The following is a 17,050-nucleotide window of genomic DNA, read 5'->3' as shown; positions in this document are numbered from 1 at the left end:
GTACGCCAAGGAGATGGGATTACAGCCTCCGCTGTCCACGTGGCCCGATTCCATGATTCGATGCCACCCCGTTTTTGCCCACACAAACTCGCAATGCCAGACGCCCATCTTTCATTCGTCTTATATCGTTTTATCGATGACGCACCGAGCCCGCTATTCTCGCTTTTTAATAAAAGCCGGAGGTAATAATACGACGGGCGGTAATAATCTTGGTAAGAGGCGTGAAACGTGGCGCGCGCTTCATTTGGCTTAATAACGCATCAATGACATCGGCCGAGGGAATGTTCCGTTAAAAAGAAATTAAGTGCGCGCTCGCATCCGAGGCAGCGTATCGAGAATGAGTGTGCGTTCGATGGCACTTTGCGCCATCATCGAGAAGTGTGGAGAAGAAAAGATCTTGGTGACAAATCCGATGTAAAGAAGGAGCGAAGAGATCATTCGGTTCGCGAAACCGGTATTGAATTTGAATTTGACCTACTTGGCGAGCGCGACACGAAATTCGCGCGATAATAATTTTTATAATAGTCGATGTAACCGCGGCATCGGGTCCCCAGGGAAACGAGGTGGCCTCGCGATACGACGAGGAGAACGACATTATCACCGTCGGAAAATAATATAACCATAGCGAGCGACGAAAAATCCGAGGAAAATGCCGCTAATAGCCGCGAGCGGCTTATACAACAATGAATGCGCACAGGTTAGATTAATTGCCATTACAAGTGGTACATCCGAACAAGTACTATCGACGCTTGTTGTTGCTCGATAGCGAAAGAGACGCGTGTCCCTTTTCCATCTCTGTTTACGTAAGACAAGCGATTCGGCGTCTTGGGCGCGTAGAGAATAAAGTGGCATCGACTTATTGTCGGGTGCGCGCCGAGGTTCGTCGGAAGGTGAAGAATGGGATCCGGTAAAGCCGGTTCAGGGTGTCGCGCTCCGCTGGTCACGGATTCACGCACGCGCTTCTCCTTTCGGTTCGTTACCTTTTTTCTCTCCCTTCTCCTTTATTTCCCCACTCGGCTGCTCTCCTCACGGACTCGACGCTTTTGTTTACGTGTCTCGGGGGATGCGCTTCGTGGCTCTCACCAGGGAAATTTACGGGACATCGGGTTAAGCTTCTTATTCGTCCGAATACTCGTCCTCGTGTCATTTACAAGGAACATTACCTTGGCGGATACGTTGTTGGCTTAGTCGCCGAGCAAAATTATTACGTTACTCGACTCTGGGGACTCTCGTTGATGCGCCGGTGAGCGTGATTATAGGCTTTGTCGCCCGGCGGGGCACATGTCGCGTCGAGAATTTCCTTCCTACGAGCGGAGAATATATTTTTCTTATTGCTTTTAATCGGGCGTCTATGCAAAGTGACAATATTATTATCGATGAAAATTCGCGGATAGCCAATTAGAAATTCGTTTTCCCATTGTCAAGCACAAGTGCTGACGCTACAATCTCCCAATAACATTGTGATTAATAGTCGAGAATCTCCAGGTTTCCTCGTTGAAGTATTTCACTGATGTCCGAGAATCCAAACGCACGACATTGTTCGCATACTTAACTAATGCAAAAAGAAGGAAAAGAAAGAAGAACAAACTCATTAAGTTTAGCGTAAGAGTTTAGGAAGCCTAATGTGGTCACTCTCGAGCGATTAAAAAGTAAAAATGAAGGAAGAAGAGGAAAAAAAAACAATAGAAAAACAAAACACTGCGGAATACTTCAAATGACGCGATGAACGATTCCGACCAAATAACCCAACGTCACAAAACTAAAGGACGGAAATCCTTTCTCGACAGACTGGCCAGATGATTTTGCCCGGGTTAAACTTCCTCGCTATATCCAAGGGAATCAAACGGTCAATTAACGAGGCAAACGCAAACGAAGGTACCTGGGCTGTCCTGATCGGGGCCATCGACCCCGTGCGGGTGGGAGAAAGTGCCGCGTGCGAGCCGATTATTAGCACGCGCCGTCGACAAATCGCCCGCCCCAACACCCGGGAGAACCCGGGAAAATGGACACCACCGCTTATCCTCCCAGCCGGGAACCGAGTCCATCCAATTTTGCGCTCCATTCGAAAGTCCACGCAGCGATATCAAATTGGAGCGGAGTTTAACGCTCGGGCGGCCGTTTTATTGTCCGGTCGGTAAAACGAGAAGTGGATTTGATTGGAAAGCGGACGAGTAAGAAGAAATAATTGACGGACTTTCATCGTATCGGTGCTCAGGGGCCACTATTTTCCCTCGCACTCTCATTACCCTCGCTCATTACGCCGTCGTGAGATTAATCCAGGCGTCCCTCAACAGCCGACCGAGTCCGCAGGTGTCTCGGGAGTCGATGAAAAGCGATCCCGGGGACGTCGTGCCATTGGATTTAGCTCCACCCGCGCCTGCAACGCTTTTTGTCTTCTTAATGCTTATCTCTTCTTATAACGGAGCCGAAGGCTCCGCGCTCGTTAAAAGCGAGGCCGCGACTCCGCTTTTCTCGAAGCTCCGTGCGAAAGCGAAAAAGAGGACGAGGCTGCCGTGCGGATGACGGCATCTGTGGTGCCTGTCCGTGTGTGCCCTTGATTTCGCGAGGAATGCGCGCGCGTACCTGTCGCGGACTGGATTCTCGATCGGGCGCCGCCGGGAAGAATATTAAAACTTCCCATGGTGAGATGGGAATGGTCGGTCGGTAGGCCTCAACGTTATGACGTTATGACGCTGATTAAGGGCGACACAATATAGGAGCGTCTATGAATATTACGAGACAGAGTGAGTGTATTTATCCTTAAAGGAATTAGCCAGTGTTTTTGGAATTGGAAACTTATTCGTATCGCCGTATATCGTCGTTTCGCCTATTTTGCTTTGCTATTTCAACGAGGCGATCATTCTAAATAACGTAATTATTCGGCCCACAATCGCGCATGATTTCTTTCCTGGTCCGCGGATTCATGGCGCATTCTCGCTGTATATCAATGTTTTAAGGTTGTGACTTTCGATTGCGCGACTGGTGGTGGGGGCAGTTTTATGTAGGTCCCGGGCCACCCGTGGTGTAGCGGTAAAGGATAAGTATATGCAGCAGTCAATCAACTCGTTCGGTATGCAGAGGTGTCGACAAATCAACTAAGGTCATTTACTCGAGTCGAGTGACTAACTCCAACTATAAGCCATAATAATAAAATCTACTTTCAAAGACCTGCACGCCATTAGCACGGTATTTTTACCATTGACCAACATTATATTTGTACATAATATTTTTTGATAAAATACTGTATGGCAATTGTGCGTAAGCACAACGCGATTACGACATCCATCACGAATGATTTACAGGCTAAAAATTTTTCCTTATGGAAAGTGTAATGCAGAAGCTGTAGGACACATTAATTGCCTATAGCTGTACACGAAGAGAAAACATTATTATTACTTCTTCGTGCATAACTTGCGAATGGTTACATTATTTTTTTAATTATTGCTTCTATTTGTTGTTATTTTTTTTTGTTTGTTTTGTTTTTTTTTTTTTTTTTTTTTTTTTTTTTTTTTTTTTTTTTTTTTTTTTTTTTTTTTTTTTTTTTGACAATGTTCATCGTACACGAAATTATCTCTTTTAAAATAATGTTTCAAAGAATCGATTATGAAATATTTCTATTTGACGAGCATCGTCTATATATTCCAAATAGTGGAACGCAACTTTCGTATGATTGTTGAATATCAGATTAGGAGAATGACAATTGCATAATTTAAATAGGATTATACTTATAGTTTTTCAACTAAATAATCCCTTTCTGCTTGATGTTAATGTCAAAGTCAGTGGCTCGCAACTTTTGCATTTTTACAATGCAATTTATATAATGCCGAGAGATACGGCCGATTTTTAGACGAGGAATAGTATTCTTATGAGAAATGGAGGCAGATAGCAAATAATATTGATATTTGTCAAAATTTCTCGTTTCTTTAATAGTTTCTTTCATTATTATACGTCTTAAAATTTAATCTTTGGCTTCGTCTGGCGAAAATACAAAACTTTCAAAATTTTCGATAACTATCTAGTTCTCTCAACGATACAAGGCTTACATATTTTAATTATAGATTAAAATAATCTTTCCTAGTAAACATTAACCTTCTTTTTAGCTTAGATAATGTATTTATTACAATTTAGATGTATGAAAAAAATTGTAGTTTATGAATAATGTATAATTAAAATATCCTCTTATAATAATAATAACAACAACATCATAACTATTATTATATTAATATTGTAGATTACCGTGATTTTATTGAAATCACGTAATTATTTAATTTTGACTATAAAATATATTAATCATAATTTTTATTGTATTGTTTAACAGAAGTTTACGTAAATTTGCTGTTTCTCTTATTTTTGAGTACGTGAACGTGAGCTTCTCGTTGTTAATGACATAACAACACATTGCTTGTACATTGCAGAGTAAAGTGTATTGAGATTATAAAAGTAAGTAAAAAAAAGAAAGAATGAGATGAGATCATACTTGGTAAGCAGAATGTACAAACGAATGAATTTTGCAAGTAGATTCATGGATTCAAGTTTCTTCAAGTCACTAATGAGAATACGTATCATGTTAAATAGAGACTCGTATATTTTATAATTATGACAAAAGTATTTCATATAAAGTTTTTCACAGTTTATTATATGTACATAATATATATATATATATATATATATATATATATATATATATGTATTAATAATTTGAATATTTTTAAAATTAATTATCATTAAAATGTTTGTACCGTGAATAAAAATTAAAATTGAATAAATCAATTATTAATACTTATATTTTAAAAAGAGTTGATAAACTAAATTTATTCTGATGTTTTGCAAAAAATAATCTAATTACAGAAAAATAATAAAATACGATAATCGTTTCTTTATAATGTAGAGTATGGATTTACATATTTAATATTCTGATAATTAAAAATTTCAGCTACATTTTCAAGTCAAATGTTTTATAATGAAATATCGGCTACTTTATTCAATAAATTTTAATAGTTTATCTCATAAAAGTATTAAACGCATTCTTTCAATTAATTATTGTTTTTTGTTGTTTTTTTTTCAACCAATTCAGTGCAAATGTTATTGCTGAAGTTTCCATTATTTGAAAACATTATTTTTCAGTATTGTGTACAAAAGATTTTTTGGTTATTAATAATTTTATAGTGTTTTAGTGGTCGTGACAAGCTGTTATTACTAAATTAATCATGGCTTCCGTTTCATAAACACATAACTGCGCTTAATAATGACTACTGCTTTCCTCCGAAAAGATGTAACACAATATACTATTCTTTTTGCCTCTCGAATATTTTTTCGAGCACATAATACATCACGTAGATGAAAATATGACACATGCTATGGCAAATTATATATGTACATGGAGTTATCGATATTGAAATTCCGTCAGAACGATCAATAGTTTTGCCAACCTAGCAACATCAATTTCTGCACTTTAGCTACATTTATAAAGCAGCTTGAAAATAACTTTGAAACTTAGAATTTCGTTGATATTCGTATGTAATAATGCACATGCCGCCTTAAATTTCAATTCATACAATTACATAAAATATTATTAATGACTATCGTTCATATCTTAATATATTACAACATTATTGCTGATTTGTTTTAAATTAAATTTAAAACTAATATTACGTCTTATTGATATTTATTATGTACAATGAATTATTAAAATTAAAAAGGAATGAAATATTAGGAGACTTACGATGTAATGCCGAATAAAAGAATTTTTTTTTTTTTTTTTTTTTATAACAATAACTTAAAACATTTCTTTTCACGTAAGCAGATATGTAATTATTACCTTAAAAAGCCTTTTTTTTCCTTTAACAAAGCTAATTATATATGACTCGTTGATACGTTGAGAGAAATTATTTGGTAGAGTCAAGTTCATAGTTTAAAAAAAAAAATATGTTGCGTAAGATTGGAGATGAATAATACTTTGATGCGGCTTAATCATGGAAATTGCCTTCAAGTTGAATATTTGGAGCTATTAATTTTCGCTATTTCTCTAATTTAGCTTAATACATTACTCACAAGAGTTTATCGAAGGTAAAGAAATAGATGGACTGACTTACGGTTAAGCTATATACTTTTAGCTTTTCACAGAAGAGAAATTTTGTAATTACATAAGAATGAAAATGACACGTACAGGTATTGCGAATAAGTTAGTTTGCTCAGTGTTATTGGTAATAGTCTTCATTTGCGAATTATGAATGCATATGGGATTTTGATATTCTTGGCTAATATGCGCCTTAAACATTACATTGATTTTTAAATAATGAAAGATAATTCGATAATTGTTAAATTGGAAAGATAGAAACTAGTGGATTCTAAACAATGTAAATGCAAAAGTAAATTATATATATATATATATATATATATATATATACGCATATATAGGCATTATTTACCTTATTACAATAATATTAATAATATGCTTTTAAAATCATGTGACAGAGAAATAATAGAAATATATCGTTGATAGAAAGATTAAATGTGTAAGATATCTGGGATCTAGTGTAGTTGGAGATGAAGATTAAAACAAATGTGAATTACGTCTATCGATAATGTATGGCTGAGTTGATTTCATCTCAATCCGCGCACACATATGTGCCCAATAAATTTTCAATGAAAAGTTAAATAACATCACGTACGAATACGTTAACCTATTACACCGTCAATAATTATCCTAATTGTGAAAATTTTTATAACATATATTGTAACATATATTATCGGCAATAAAGATTGAATGGAAGGAGGGAGGGCGAGTAGAATACAATAGAAAAATAATGAATCTTCAATCGATATAAATTAATGTAGTGAGGAAGATTGCAAGAGTGGTTGCTGCAACACGAGTAGTGCCAAGTACTTGAAAATTATAATATAAATGAGAAACTTAGTGCAGATAAAGGGGCGAGGCAGCGCCATACGCACGGGCTGAGATAACAAAGACGTTGATTACGTGCGCGGGAGGAGCTCCTGATTTTCCATAGAAGTGCCAGTCGCCACGAGAACGGCGTCTCATCTCCGCTTATCCAATTATCCTCTGGGAATTTTCCGATGTGGCTGCGCGCGCGCGTGTCCCGCATTGTTCGTTAGGTTTACCCTCCGCCATCGAGAAAGTAAACCACGTATGAGCGCACAAATATGAGCGCGGAATTCGCACGCGGTGGAGCTTCGTTTTCCTCCTCTTCGATCTCCCCCTCTACACCCTTGTCGTGTGCCCCCGTCGCCTCAATCCCCTTCACCAGCTGCCCGTTCTTAGCGTTCGCGGGAGCAGCGGCAGCGGCTCGCGGAAACGCTCGATTTGGAGCGAGGACATTGCGTCTTGCTTTTTTCCTTGGCTTGCGCGCCGAGGATGGGGACATTGTTGCGAGCGCTTACGTCGGTGCGATTTTCTCAATGGAGGATGCCTCTGCAGCACGGGCCGACGTAACGGTGTAAAATAACAACAGTATTTTTACAAGTCATCCATTAGCCACGCGTACGAGCGGAGATGTTTGCTACCGATGAGTTTTGCTTACGCCGTCGCTCCTCCTCCTCCTCCACCTCCTCCTTCTTCTCCTCCTCCATCTCCTCGCCATTAGGAATCGCGCGATCGAGCTTCGCTCGGCTGCCTTACGCGAATCGTTGCTATAATCAAAAACTCTTTTTCTCCTTATTTCATTAATGTGACGGCATGCTTATTGGAAGGGACATTGAAATTTGGCGTCATGCTGTAATAGTGAGAATACGTGATTATCGGATGCTGATTAGTACGTCCTAACAGTTTTTTTTATTTATCTATTTTACATTGCTCTTATTATTTACTTACTTACTCTCGACTTTGCGAAATGTGTGTTTAACGTTTAAGGGAAATATTATTCTCTTTAAATTAGCTACTATATATACCTGTACCTAACGGCTGAATTTTTTTTATTCTTAATATGTGGCCAATTAAATTTATATATTTATGTACAATAAGCGATAAATTACCGGCAAACATTGTTTGGAATAAAGTTATGTGAAAGAGGTACCAAGAGATGGCGATAATCATTTTATTTACAATGTGGACTTGCTCATTGTAGAAAATTTTATGATGTTAATAGAAAAATTTTTTTTTCATTTACTATAATTATAACGTCTTTACAAGTTGATTTCTATTTATTGCCAACGTCATAATAATTACACTTGATATAGATCAGTCGAGGCTGAAAAAAATCACGTTACCAATTATAATATTATTATCAACATTACGGTTAAAGTATTAATCGTAAGTTAAATTATCCCATTGATTTGTTTTATTTTGTTTCTTTTTTCTTTCTTTTGTTGCCGTTGTTATTTTTGTTATTTTTGTTATTTTTGTTATTTTCGTTGCTGTTATATTACAAAAACGCTTTGACAAGTTTATTATTAATATAAAAATAAATGATAATAATTCTTTTATTGAATTTCGACAGTTGCTACTCCTATTGTTATAATTAACAGCTGCATAATACTTTTACGTATTATTTGCTATTGGAAGCAATACAATTTCAATGTTGCTACAAATATGCATTTTTTTATTATTTAATTTATAAACAATCGATAATACATTATTCGCCATTGAATTTAAAATAGACGTTTAACAAAGGTTACGAAATATTCATGGATAGATTTAATAAAAAAATTCATCGTAGCTAACCGAACAGCTCATTGAAATTTCATCAGCGATTCGTAAAAGCTTCCCCCAACAATTCTAAATCGCATTGAGTATTGTATTCCTTATCTTGCTCTTTTCACGATATTGTTTTCCTTTCTCTTTTTTCTTCATCTTTTCTTTTTTGTTTTTGGAAGATTAACACGATTACGGTAATTAAAACCTGTTTATCCCAATCTTTTAATTTATATTCAAGATTTATAAAGTGTGCGCTTTATCGACTATATCGACTATTGCAATCGAAATATCGTATATTTTTCGTGGAATCTCTTAGTCGGAACTGAGGTTAGTCATTAATTCGGAATAACAGGGGCAATTAATAATCCGAACACGGCATACAAGCTCTTGTGGGTTTAAAAATTCAACAATTAGCGTCGAGTATACACGGGCGGGCAAAGTAGTTGCAGGATAAATCAGACGGCAGGCATGGAACTTTGCATTTCGATAAATGAATTTTCTTTCCAGCGCCAACCATTAATTCTAGAATAAACGCCGACGTAAATCGGTCAACGCGATCATCGGGCCAACTCACGTACGGCGATCTCCATATCCGTGGCGCTGCTACCCAAAAGAAGAAGCCACAAAGTAGCCGGCGATCGATAGGCGCTCCCGATCCCTTTATACCGTCCACGAGGTAGGCTTGGCCCTTAGGAGCGAAGAGCGCCAGGATAAGTGCGTCCAGCTCAATAATCAAGGATGAGAGAATCGATCGATCGATTCGAGTGAGACCGAATAATGTACAGATCGAATGGATTCGAAGAAGTTGAGGGCAAGGAAAGGCCGGTTTGATCGCACGAAATTGAAAATAACGAGCGTTGCCGGCGAGCGGATAGAAAGGACTTTCCCGAAATATTCGTGGGGCCTTTCGTCTGCCCCACCCCGCTGCCGCCGCCACCGCCGCCGCCGCTTTAGCAGCAGCAGCAGCAGCAATCGCTGCCACCACCGCCGCCGCGGGCAGGTTTCACCGGGGACGGCGAACGGGGACAGAGGAAAGCAGGTGGAGGGGCGTCGTCGCCGGAGTAGGAGAGGCGGTCTGGCACCTGGATGACTTCCTGCCGGCGCGTCGGCCTCAGTCTTGGAGGACGCAAGCGAGGAACGCCACGCGCACAGCCGACTCTCGCCGCTCGGATTATGAGCCTCGCGCGCCCCTACGAGTGAAGCACCCGTGGACGAAGACGAGCCGAACTCTGGTTCAAGATCGAGCTCAGGGCTTGGGATTGCGAGGAACGCTCGAGGACAAGCTCGGGGACAAGCTCGAGGAAGCTCAAGGAAGCGCTACGAGAGGACGAGGATGCGGCCGAGGAACGCGTGGGGCTTCGCCCTGCTGGCGCTCGCCCTGGTAGTCCAAGGTGCGTTCCCTAGACAGTGTCGATTCGCGTTGTGAAAATATTACGGCCCTCGGCGACGAGTGACAACAGTGACGCGAGGACCGGGGGGGGGGCAGAGCCCCGAGTGCGCGTCCTATCGCTTTATACGGCGCTCGCGGGACCGTTACGCGTTACATACACCGGTCCACCTGTGCCTGCGCGTCCGACTACTTTGATTAATTAAGGGCCGACCTCCCTACTATCTACTTAGATTGCGTGGAAGCGTCTGGCAAAGGACGACGGGGAGTGAGGCTGTTGGATGCTCGCCTACATTGGCGAGGGACTCACCAACGAAATGAGTTAATTACGGACCGGAGATTATTCGTTACGTTTCCTTAGCGTTGGCCGGCGCGGCGCCTGGCCTCGTGTCTGTCGCCGTGAAGAATCTTGGGAAGCCACGGAGGGTGGTTCTTTCATTAATTGCCAGTGCCGAAATTGTTTCTCTTTAATATTTATATTCGCGTGTCGGATGTCAGCAACAATCGTTTGTTTGTCTCTTTTCTTCATTCATCATCTTCTACTTCTTCTTCTTCTTCTTCTTCTTCTGTTTTTTTTGTTTTCTTTCTTTCTTTTTTTTTTTTTTTTTTTTGGTTCTTATGTGAGGTAGCCGTGGGAGGAGAGGCATCGACTTTTTTTCTCGATCACGTAGCGCGGGGACAGGGAAAGTGTCACGTTTCAATGAACGAATTGTCTTTCGATTTCGAAATAATCATTTAAATTCGGGACTTCTGAACTCTCACAGCTTTATATTATTTTTTTAAAATAAATTATCGCTTAAGTGGTTGAATAATTCATACAATATATATTGGCGATAATTGTTTTTATCGATTATGAGTTTGTCTATAATTAAGATTCATTATTAAAAAAAAAATTTCACTCTAATGTCAATAATTCAAGCACTTAACAATTTTTTAGGTATCCTCGTGACTCTAAGCATACTTATAAATTATTGGTATTTTAATAATTGTTTTTGAAGTAGAAATTGTAATTTACTGTAATCGATTGTGAGATGAGAAAAAATATCCGATACAAATCTGTAAAAGTTCGTTATCGAAGATTTGTTCCTATTTTATTATTATTAGAATGACCACCAAAAATAGCAATACTTTGGCAAAGAATTTAATATACGATTAACGTTAAATTTATTATTAAGAGAAAGTCAAGATATTTTATATTAAACATCCGGTACTAATCCTTCAATGTATTTGTCTCTCTCCATAGTACTCTTTTCAATTGTTATTAAGACTAACTTTTGCTTTGGTATTGTTTTGTTTTTTTGTAATCAGTCTTGAAAATCATTCAAGTATGAAAGTACCGGATAAATTTTATATAGTATATTTCTCGATACTTTCTTTGCATAAATTATCAATCTTAACAAACATAAATTTCTTATGAAGTTTATGAAATTGAAACGGATAATATAGGTATCTATCTATCTATCTATATATATATATATATATATATAGACATGTATTTGTAGTATATGTTTATAATATCATACTTTAAGTTTGCATTTAAAAAAAAAAAAAAATTATCTTATGGTTTATTGATGGAGGACATCAGAAAGCATTTACATCTCTTAATCGATCATTACCATTTATGATAAGGATCAGAAGGTTTGATGTCGTTAATTGATGTTCCTAAAGACAATCATATATAGTTACTGCAACTTCAGAGTATATATTGCTTAATACACGCGTTTAAAAACAAATTAATGTATAACTATTTGTAAATATTATAAGCTTTTACAATTTTTTTTTTGGCAATTTTGAAACAAAAATTGACTATTTACTCCGCTTACGGCATTTTCTATTTAAATTACCTTAACAAACTCATTTTTAAAGTTGTGTACATATTCATCTAATCGTCCATCATATTGTATGTGTAAAAAAAAAAAAAAATTGATGTCACGAGCAATGCAACAAGTAATCAATTTAAAAAATTTCATTCGTGTAAATGTTTTTGTAAACGAAAAGTGTTTGAACATTACTCTACTGCGAAAGTTGATACTAGTTCCGCTTTTAACTACATGTATTTACATATATGGCTACTGCAGAAACGGTATTTTCTCCGTAATATTCATTCTATTCTTTAAAGTACTGTTCAAACCACAACACTTTTAAAATTTTTAAAACCCATAATTTCCAAATGTAAAAATATGAAAACCTGCAATATTTAGTGGTACAGTACTTTAAAAGTCCATATTTTCGAGTGTTTTTAATGCGTTGTTCTTTTTATGATTAATGTGAATTTGAAATTTAATCGTTCGTATAATTGAAAATAATAAATATATCTATGACGAACGATTTATATTACAACTTAATTTACAACAATTTTTCAAACTAATGCTACACGTCACACATCACACATAAAAATAGTCTTAAATACTGATTATGAATAATAAATATTCTTAATATGTCGGCTATTTAAAGAAAAAGCTTAATTATTATCGTTGAATAATGAAATTTTTATAATGAAAATGATAACTTAATGGAGAATTAATTCAATCATATATAAAATATTAAAATGAAACATAAATTTTAAAAGTTTAGAAAGCGAGTGCTCAGTAATTTAAAAGTGTACTGTGTAACTGCCTAGGAAATATATATTAAGCATTACCCCAAAACATTTTCAAATGCAAATACAATTAAATGTATTACATGCAAAGGATAATTATTAATGCAAAACGACCATACGTACAAACCTGCGTAATCGTTTCGAACAAAATAAGCCGAAATTCACTTTAATTCTGCCGCATCTACGTGCACAATTTATTTGTATGCGCATGTACATAGTGTATAATAATCTTTAAAAGATCTCCGACATTCCGTGAATGAAAAATTATCATCATCGTGTAATCTTCTCGCGGCTCCTCACTAAATTATTTGAGACCACGTAGTAATAATCGACAATTTCTTTCTTCACCCGATTCACTATATGTACGCAAGTAGCACGTAAATATGTACGAAAGAAACGGAGAAAGCGAAATAATTTTACGAACCGTCCCGCGATATAAACACATCAGTAACAATGAGCCGAGATACGGAAAATTTTTTTGTACACGCGGTTATAAATACAAAATTACATACATACATACATACATACATACATACATACATACGTGCATAAATACATACATACATACATACGTGCATACGTGCATAAATACATACATACGTGCATACATACATACATACATACAAGCATACGTGCATACATGCAAACATACATGCATACATACATATATATATATATATATATATATATGAATACATTTACTATGAACATGCTTAAAGGAAAGATTTGAGATAATGGAGATTTTTAACTGATATTAATACAACTTCTTACATAAGTATTTTATTATATAAATGATTTAATAAAGAAAACCTTCGATCTTTCGTTCAATCCGATTTAATCAATCATAAAGTTTTAAAGCTTTGACAGAGAGTGGCAAGGATTAAAGCTTAGGCATTTAACATGTATTTTAACTTTACATGACATTAACATTGAATGCTCATTTTTCTTTTCACTAACATTTTTTTCTAATAATCATAAAAATTTGTTAATCAGAGAAATGCAAAGCATCGTAAGGCATAGAATTGTCGCCGAGAAATAATCTGCATTCGCATAAACATTATTTTGTATTCTTTTGCGATTGGTGCTAATTTCGACATATAACGGATCGCGAAAGACTCTTCAAAAACAAACAAACAAACAAACAAACAAACAAACAAAACAAACGAAAAAAAAAAAAATAGAAAAAGAAAAAAAAAAAGAAGAAAAAGAAAAAGACGTTCACGTAAGAAAAATGCAACAAAAGACGGTGATAAAACTTGGAGAAAAGGAGTCCCGTATCTCTAGCCCTTGGTAAACGTTTCAAACGGTTAAAAATTAGCCAAACAGCGAGCGCCTGCAAATTTGAATATCCTTAACGTTAACGTCATTACGATGCATGGCGAGTGCAGGCTCAAAGGCAACACGAATGCGCATTCTAATGGCAATCCGTCTTCCTTTTTCCGGCCGTCCTCGTCCCTTGGCTACGACCTAATCGAACGAATCGGCTGTGCCGATCGTATGTAATGGGGCTTCTTGTGTTTAATGCGAACTTGTGTCGACTGGCGCCAATTTAATTCGTGCTTGGGGTTTTGCGGTATTAACTTCAAAGCCACTTTCGATTGTTCAATTCGTATTTTTGACGGGAGCCGGTGCTGCCTCGTTTCTTATCCCCGCGCAGCGAGACTTCATTTTATTTGCTATGATTTCGATCTCTAATTTTCCCGACTTGCCTTTTTTTCACTTTTTAAGTAATAATAATCACGGGACGTTTATCTTGATGGTAATTTAACGTGATGTACATCCGTTGTAATATTAAGGCTTTTCGAAACTTTATTTTCCTCCTCTGACTTTATTTTTTCTTTTTCTTTTAATATCCGATATGATATTTATCGATGATAATAAAGACTTCCATACGATTGCTAATCAAACAATAGTTTACTTTGATAATATTGTAATACTTCGATACAGCCTCGAAGTGTCGAAAAATCGATGATAATTATCTTAGGAAAGTTATGCCCCGTTATTATGTAATCTAATGCTCTCTGGTATTTAAAGGATCTCTAGCGAAAACAAAATTTACTGCATCTTTATATCCGTTAATTTTTTTTAATACTACACGGTTAAACGCATTTGCTCTTATAATGTTAAATTCATTAGAAAGTTTTTTAGAATTTAGAAAGTGAATATACTTTGTGATAAATAATTCTTATAATTAAGTATTGATGTAGCTTAAGAATTTTTTTGTATATTTAAAGTGTATTTATATTTCCATAAAGTAAGGCAAAAATTTTGTTTCGATCGAAGAAACATATTTACGGTTATTTAGTAGTACTAGTAGTTGTTATTGTAACTTTTAATATTTTCCTAAACTACAGACCACGTAATAAAATGTAAAACATTAGAAAAACATAATTTCTATTTTAATTAATTGCAATCCACTTTTGTAGCGAACATGCAATCTCTAAACGAAAAACTTTAAAACAATGAGAAATAATATGTCCATCAACTCATCAACAAATGTTAGTCTACAAAATTTAACAACTAAACAAGTTACTACAAAAAAAAAAGAAAAAGAAAAAAAAAGAAAAAAAAAGAAAAAAAAGAAAAAAAAAGAAAAAAAGAAAAAAAAAGAAAAAAAAAATAAAAAAAAAATAAAATCACATTAGAAGAATACATTAATTTTATGTAGATTTTTATTTAAAAAAAAAAGTTTTCTCTACTTGGCTCATTAAGAGTCTCATAACACATTCAATTTACTTTGTTTTTTCCAAACATAAACTTAATTGATTAAAAGATGAATTTTATTTGCCGTCCATTAAAAGACGTTAAATTGCTAAGAAACTTAAATTTATCGAATAACGATCATAAATTTCGGAAATGTATTGCTTAATTGCATATGTATATATATATATATATATATATATATATAATAGTCGCGGTATAATAGAAGCGCAGTAATTATAATATTTGTCGCTTCCGCATTCATATTTCGTAGACTGCGACACGTGATGCAAGTTTACTCGTTGCTCGTATACGTCACCTCATTCCATACTTTCAAGACGTTGAACGCGCTCGACAAGCGTATTTCATTGCTTCCACTCATCGTATGATAATTACCTTATAATAGCCGCAATATATCTTCACCCAGATATATTCAACCGCGGGTTTAACCAATTTAAGAATAGAACAGTGAAAAAGTGTATCAATTTCTTATAAAGCCGCGATTAACCGATGATAGTGGATCGCGCGTGTGCAGTCGTTGACGCGAAATTTCCATCTGCTCATGATGCATGAGAATTCAAAGAGCACATTAGACGATAAGTGCCAAAGGTGCGCGTACGTAAGCGTAAGGACATTGCTGCGCAGACGGAAATGCAGATAAGAGACGCGATACAAATAAGTGGAATAGAGAAACGAGCGGAAGCTCGATAAAAATACTATTTAAAAAATTACTATTGAAAAAGAATGCCTAAAGTACGTAGTGTGGACGTGTCAGGAGCGAGCATGAAAAAAGTACCGACAAGTGGTTTATGACCTGCCGACGATGCGATACACTCGAACTACTCGATAAAAAGTTCTCCTCTGCCAAAGAGCCAAAATTAAATGTGCAGTATATAGTAAAAAATAGAAAGTGGATTTCAAGCATATTTTTTTTAAGTGGAATATACAAGGGAGTATTTTCAAGTGGTATGGTACGTCGATTTGTGTATATTGAAAAATGCATTAAAAAAAAAAAAAAAAAAACAACAACAACAACAACAACAACAAAAATAAAATAAAAGACGTCTTTTCGTTTCGAGCTGTTTTACGATCACGAGATATTATTGACAATTTAAAGAACAAAATAAAAAAAATAAAAAAATAATTTTAGTCAATAATCTCATTATTCTGCTATAATTCGACATTAAATTACCAAGACCGTTATATTGGAAAATTATTCAGAAAATTTGTTCAATATTCAGAGGCTGTTGAGGATAATTAGCGAGCGATGGCCTACGTAAAATTTCTTTACCAAATCTTAATATAAAGGCACAATTATAAACGAGATTCGAAATTACAGTTGTGTGCGTATGTATGTATTGTAACACGTATGCATTGGTTTTGCCATTCAAAATAGAATTTCCGTGAAAAGATTTGCAACACTCCGTGCCGATAAACAGTTGAAATTGTCGAATAGTTGGGAGATACTCGGACTTCCACCGAAGCGTCCAATCGCTTCGCAACGTTGTCTCGACAAACATTAATTAAGCGAATAATACGAGGCATCGATAAAAAAAAAAACATAACTCTTAATTATCATATAAATAGTTAGTTGGCTATTCAGTTGGCTGGTATATCCAACTGGGCGTTTCTGGCCAGCGGTAAAATGTACGTAGAGCGATGGAAGTCTATGATTGCAGCGGGTCTAGAGGTCGCGCCTCTTCCGAATTTC

General features: G+C 36.0%; 1 protein-coding gene across 1 annotated transcript in view; it reads left to right on the top strand.

Annotated features, from left to right (window-relative positions):
- The first annotated feature begins 9,781 nt into the window (after positions 1–9,781).
- Positions 9,782–17,050, top strand: part of LOC105360178 (uncharacterized) — a 71,805-nt gene continuing 64,536 nt past the window's right edge. The window contains exon 1 of the mRNA XM_011496997.1: positions 9,782–10,044. Within this exon, the coding sequence (XP_011495299.1) occupies positions 9,987–10,044 (58 nt within the window). The 5' untranslated portion in view covers positions 9,782–9,986. The remainder of the gene's footprint in view (positions 10,045–17,050) is intronic.

This window comes from Ceratosolen solmsi, unplaced genomic scaffold (genome assembly GCF_000503995.2).
Source record: "Ceratosolen solmsi marchali unplaced genomic scaffold, CerSol_1.0 scaffold13, whole genome shotgun sequence".
Classification (NCBI taxonomy): Eukaryota; Metazoa; Arthropoda; class Insecta; order Hymenoptera; family Agaonidae; genus Ceratosolen; species Ceratosolen solmsi.
Note: the sequence above shows the minus strand (reverse complement) of the source record. Positions and strands in the feature narration are given on the sequence as shown.